General features: G+C 39.6%; 1 protein-coding gene across 1 annotated transcript; it reads left to right on the forward strand.

The window, feature by feature from the left end:
• The first annotated feature begins 300 nt into the window (after nucleotides 1–300).
• galr1a (galanin receptor 1a) lies at nucleotides 301–2,800 on the forward strand. Its single transcript, XM_071894929.2, has 3 exons — nucleotides 301–954; nucleotides 1,460–1,525; nucleotides 2,447–2,800. The coding sequence occupies exons 1-3, from the start codon at nucleotides 301–303 to the stop codon at nucleotides 2,798–2,800; spliced, it is 1,074 nt and encodes a 357-aa protein (XP_071751030.2).
• Nucleotides 2,801–6,405: the final 3,605 nt, after the last annotated feature.

Genomic DNA, 6,405 nt, shown 5'->3' on the forward strand with positions numbered 1-6,405 from the left:
TTAATATGTATGTTTTTTTGCAGTGTAAAAGCGCGGTGCTCTTTATTCCTATTTAATGCCTGCAAGGCGCTGGACAGGTAGGCTATTGGTGGGATGCGATGCGCACAGCATGGTGACGTCGCTTGGGAAGGCAGGGAGTATCCTACACATGTATCGGCTCTGTCCAACCTTTAGGAGAAAACCCAGGAGAAGAGCTGTGCAAGATGAGGCGTCTGTCACAAACTGAGATTCATGTGAAGGCGAAGCTTCTTCAATGGCGACATGTGACTTTTCCTTTAGATTGATTAGTCACCTGAGAAGATGGACTTGCTGATTGATAACCAGAGCCAACCGCTGAATACCAACACTATGAGGCTGCCAGATAAACTTTTATGGGGAATGGGCATAGATAACTTTATTTCCCTTCTCATATTTGGACTCATCTTCATCCTCGGTGTGCTCGGGAACACGCTGGTGATCACTGTGCTGGCGCGCAGTAAGCCCGGCCAGCCGAGGAGCACGACCAACATCTTCATCCTCAACCTCAGCGTGGCCGACCTGTCCTACCTGCTCTTCTGCGTCCCCTTCCAGTCCACCATCTACATGCTGCCCACATGGGTTCTCGGGGCTTTCATCTGCAAGTTCATCCACTACTTCTTCACAGTTTCCATGCTGGTCAGTATCTTTACTCTCTCGGCGATGTCCGTGGACCGTTACGTGGCCATCGTCCACGCCAGGAAGTCCTCCTCGATCCGGGTGGGGAGGCACGCCTTGCTCGGGGTGCTGCTGATCTGGGTCTTGTCTCTGGTCATGGCAGCTCCGGTGGCTCACTACCAGAGCATCGTGGACGGAAAAGACAACACCACCTTCTGCTGGGAGGACTGGCCGGACCAGCACAGGAAGGTCTACGTGGTGTGCACCTTTGTTTTTGGTTACCTCCTGCCTCTGGCTCTGATATCTGTCTGCTACGCAAAGGTGGGTTCGCATGCTTCAGGATTAAGTGCGCACAGCAAAATCTGCAGGATTTTGGTTCAATTTTCAGGATTGGATCAAATCCACGCAACACAGCAAATTTAGATGTCAGCAAATTTAGTCATGATGCCTAAAATCAAAATTTCCAGTGATAATAAGTGTTGATTTTACAGTGACAATTATTGTATAGTTGATTGGAGAGTTGTTTGTCCATTCATACAGCTGAAATGGCTCTGGAGCGACTCTTCTAAACTATCTAAAAGTGTTAAATTAAGTCTGCTGGTGTGAACATACAGAAACACTGGCATAGTGTTGACTGACTGCTTTGCGTTAAATCGTGGAGAGAGAAAAAAGTCACCTCGTTGCAATCAATTTTATTACAATATCTTTTCAAATCTGCAAAATGGAGAAACAAAGAACAGAATGTTGTGCAAAAAGTTAACTAAGTTAAGTCACTTATTTAGAATAATCGAACAAGCCCCATCATGATGCCTCTTATCTGTTGCAGGTTTTAAACCATTTGCACAAAAAGCTGAAGAACATATCCAAAAAATCTGAGATTTCCAAAAGGAAGGTCAGTGAGAGCAATTCTTTCTGTCTCAGTTACACTTTATTTGGATAGTTGTAACACTTTCCAATGGCCTTATTCCAGTGTATTCACCTAGGTTAATACAGGTTAATACACAGGTTAATACACTGGAATAAGGCCATTGGAAAGTGTTACCAGATAGTCCAATGCTAATACTCAACTTCCTATCAAGTGGCTATAATGTGTCAGTAAAAAGTCTACTGAGTGTCGGTGAAGCTAGTGTGAAAGGCAGTATATAATATATATTTGATGTCTGGACAAGGGTTAATATTAGCTTTGGGTTAGGCTAAGGTCAGATTTAGGGTTACACATTCTGTAGAGATGCAGCAAGTGTCTCTTTGTTAAGCATCTACTTTTTGTCACCTGATAGTTGAGTACCGGTATCAACATTGGACTGTCCACATCAGGGTCGGGGTCAGTTCATGAATGAACTCATCAATTCCAGTTCAATTCAGCTGAGGAATTGGAATTGGAATTTGAAAAAACCTACAGGAAACAGAATTGGGATTGAATTGGAATTTCAGGAAGTTGAATTTAATTCAGTGAAATTCTGTGAAATTCCATGTTTTTTTTGTTTACAATGTTTAGCGAGTCAAGACAAACTCTCACTTAGAAGTGGAATTTTATGGAATTTTATGGAATTCAATTCTGTTTTCTGTCATTCCAATTCAATTCACATTCTAGATTCCAATTCAATTCCAATTCTATTTCCTTAGAGCTGGGTGCAATTCCATTTCCAATTCCAACTCCAGGAACTGAACTGGACTTTCCCATGCATTCTCAGTTCAGTTCATGAATGGCCCCGACCCTGATCCACATAAAGTGTTGCCTCTGTCTCTTGTATTCCCTTACATGTCGTATTCTTCCATATAAACCAGCATCATCTCCCTGTGTTTTCCCCCACAGACGGCCCAGACGGTCTTCGTGGTGGTCGTGGTCTTCTGTCTGTCCTGGCTGCCCCACCACATCGTCCACCTGTGGGTGGAGTTCGGCTCCTTCCCCCTCAACCAGGCCTCCTTCGTGTTCAGGATGGTGGCCCACTGCTTGGCCTACAGCAACTCCTCCGTCAACCCCATCATCTACGCCTTCCTGTCGGAGAACTTCAGGAAGTCGTACCGGCAGGTGTTCTGGTGCCGGGCGCCCGGCGACTGCCCGCTGAACGACACCCGGGATCAGCGCAGCCGGATGGAGGCGGCGCCCTCCACCAACATCAGCGTAAGTTACAAGGGGCAGGACACTCAGTTCAGTAAGATGCTATGATGACTCCGCTAATGTTAAGAGCAGTTTCTGTGTTTTGTTATAGGAACCACTTCACATGAGTACTGACATACTGTACCTCTAACTGTGGAAAGACTTTGGTGCCATAAATGAATTCAAACATTGGATTTGTGATGCAGAATTTGAAATTGAATGCAATGGCCTGGAACTGAATATGGTGATTATTGAATTTAACTTTAAACTGAACTACCAGTCAAAAGTTTGGACCCACCTGATTGAATGTGCTATGTTTTTCATTATCTTAAAGCCATTTTGATCTAAAGGCTTATGCTTAAATGCTTGAAGTTTGTTTCTTAGACAAATATAAATAGTGCAGTTGATGCCTATGTATGAATTTCTTTCCAAAGCCTTTGCCTTTCCATCAAGGCAAAAAAAAAAAAAATATATAAGATAGTTTTGATTTGTTTAACACTTTTTTGGTCACTGCATAATTCCACCTGTGTTATTTCATAGTTTTGATGTCTTTACTATTATTCTAAAATGTGAAAAATAGTAAAAAAAGAAAGAAAAATGCGTAGGTCCAAACTTTTGACTGGTAGTGTATAATTTCAAATTCATTTTTCTCAATTTAAATTCTGTTTTCTCAGCTAGTGACGGTGAAACTTCAACTAGCTTGTGAAAACTAGCTGACTAGTAGACCAAGTTGGATTGAATCATCGCTCGTTTGCTTTTCCTAAGCCCCCAAATATGTGTCTCAGAGAGCTTAACCTGAATTGCGAAAACTGAACATGAAAATATAGTTAAAAGCTAAATTCAACAAAAGAATCACATTCAGTTTGAAACCATTGCATTCAATTTCCTTACGGATTAAACTTTTGAATTAATTTATTCAAACAAATTCATTGTTTGAGCTCAACGGTTCCTTATGAGCATGACAAATTCAAATGTATTCAAATACAATCTCTGCTGGCACTATTCTCTCTCCATATATTTCCAGCGCTGTCAGAGCATTATCAGACTGCTGCTGTGATTGTTTAGTATAGCTGGAGGCCAAGTCACTATGTACATACTGTATGTAGCCTATATACATGAGAACATGAGTTATACAAGAGTAAATAATAATGCAGCAGTTTAATGGCGGTGCAGATAACCATTCTGTCTCCACGAGGCAGAGGGTGAAGGATAAATAAAGCGGCTGGTTCACACCTGAGCTACCAGAGACCGTTCTCAAAAGACATGGAGAGTGTGAAGTCAGTCTCTCACTTGCTGTCATTTTGATCAGTGGTTCCCTGTCTGTTCTCCTCAGGGCCTCCCAAACTCAGTCCTGCTAGAATCCACGTCTGTAGGAGAAAGGCCAACCGGTGTTTGCATCAATCAAACACACATTTCATGTCTGTTACACCAGTGAGACCCAGTGGAAGCAGGATTTAATGACGTTTTCTTTTGTGAGTTTAGTAGAAACAATGCAGGAAACTGGTTTAATTACACCACACTACTTATTTCTTTGTCTCTCTTTAATATAATTCATTTTCCTTAAAATTAAACCCCATTTCTTAGGATGGTAACCACTGATTTAGTGTTTGTATGCTTAATGTTTTACTGTGTGGGTTCTATGTTTTCTGGATTTTTTTTTCCTCAATGCAAGTAAACAAATGCATAATTAGCCAAATAAGTGTATGAATGAATGTATATATGGATGAATTACATGAATAAATAACACTAAAAACAAATGAACCATTTACTCATTTGTGTAAAATACTGTATAATAGCTGGTTATATATAATTCCTTTTATTTTCTATCCCAGTAATGTATGTTTGGTCCGATGTGTTCTGATATAATCAGTTTTCCCAGCAGGCCCGTGTTGATTTGGTTTACCTGGCTCTCTGGTCGCAGAGATTGCGTCTTATTTCCTGTTTATCCCTTAGGCTGAATTTGATCAAGATGACTTTTGGAAACAGGCAGTGCTCTTCCCTGCAATGTCATCCATCCTCTGCAGTCATTATTATACTGGAAAACAGCGCAGCCTAGACTTTCATTCGTTGCATTCACCATCCTGCTGGTACTCCAAGCAGGTTAAATCAAACACTAAGAATTACTTGTGAATATTATTTGAGCCACATCTGCATCAGATCTACAGCACTTATAGAAGTACTTTTTATGTTGTTGTTTTTTTTTGCATTCACATATAGGCCTACAGTGTTGTTGAATGCTCACCAATGTTAATATTTCTATACTTACTGTCAGGTTTTTGTAAACAGTAAACAACAAATGCATGCAGTAAATGCGTGAAGCAAAAATCACTTTGTGCGATGTCAGACATGCTGTTTTCTTGGATTTCAAACATGTTGGTGTTTTCTTATCTCTCTTTGCCCTCTAAATAAAGACATTTCACATACAACTCACAAAGCCTGGAATTTTACACTTCTATGTGGCAGAAATATACTTTTTTTAAAAAATATTTTCTTTCTTTCTGCCCTGGTTTCCCTGATAAATTTATTATGGTTAGTGATGAAATACTGCAATTGTAACCAATTTTGTGACGTTGAGATAAACACAGATGATGAACAGTTGGAAGGAAGGAATGACGACTGAGAGAAAGATGTTAAGTACACAACAAGATGAAAGATAGTCTTCTGCATATTCAGCATATTTACCAGAGAACTACATCATAGAAGAGCAATTTAACAGTAAAACTACTGATACATATTTTAACAATAAAGTAAATAATGCTCTATTCTGGAAGGAAAATGTCATTTTAAGGTTATGAAATAGTACTACACAAAAAGAAAAGGTGCTTAAAGGTAAAGTATAAAATAGAATAAAGAACAAAGTATGCTTAACAGTAACCAATGCTAAACAAGATTTAGTGGTTCATTGGCTTGTAATCAAAGGGGGATTTGGCTTTAACACTAAACAGCATAGTAAAGACTAAATAATGTGAATTGAAGTTCAATCAAGTTAAATCAAACTTATTGGTTTCAAGTGGTCAATGTGATTGCAAAGGCTGATGTCTAGAAATCTTCAACACCATACCACCTGATTTTACAGTATTTTGGTATGCTGAACTCAAGAGACTACAAAAAACAATGAAGAATCATGGGAAATGCACATAGTATTCAATTCAATCCAATCCAATACATCTTTATTGTCCCCGAAGGACAATTCAGGTGCAGCATCAAAACATAGGAAACACATACTGTACACACACAAACATAAACATATATCCAAACATGCCCAAACATGCCCCAACCCAATATACACCCACCCATCCAGCTTCTATGTGGAATATATTAACATGGAGAGGCGGGGCTAAAGGGTTAGGGTTAGGGTTAGTATGGCTTTTTCTACCAGATCTAGAGAATATCCGGCTTTTTGTCACCCTTTGAAAGAATTTCTGTATATATGAATGAGTGATTATGGTCTCCTGAAAACATTGCATTTCAAACTTTAAAATTGAATTATTTATTGCATGACTATGATTCCCTTGGTCACAGTATGAGACTTTAAATCCCTTCATCATGAGCAACAAGTCCAGTATAGGCCTGTTTCATTTTGATCCTCGCACACCTGCCCTTATCTTATTATATATATTTTCTTTTTCTTCTTTCATTTTTTTTTTTACAAATATCAAGCCTGACCCGGTTAA

Source organism: Centroberyx gerrardi, chromosome 19, assembly GCF_048128805.1.
Source record: "Centroberyx gerrardi isolate f3 chromosome 19, fCenGer3.hap1.cur.20231027, whole genome shotgun sequence".
In the NCBI taxonomy this organism is placed as follows: domain Eukaryota; kingdom Metazoa; phylum Chordata; class Actinopteri; order Beryciformes; family Berycidae; genus Centroberyx; species Centroberyx gerrardi.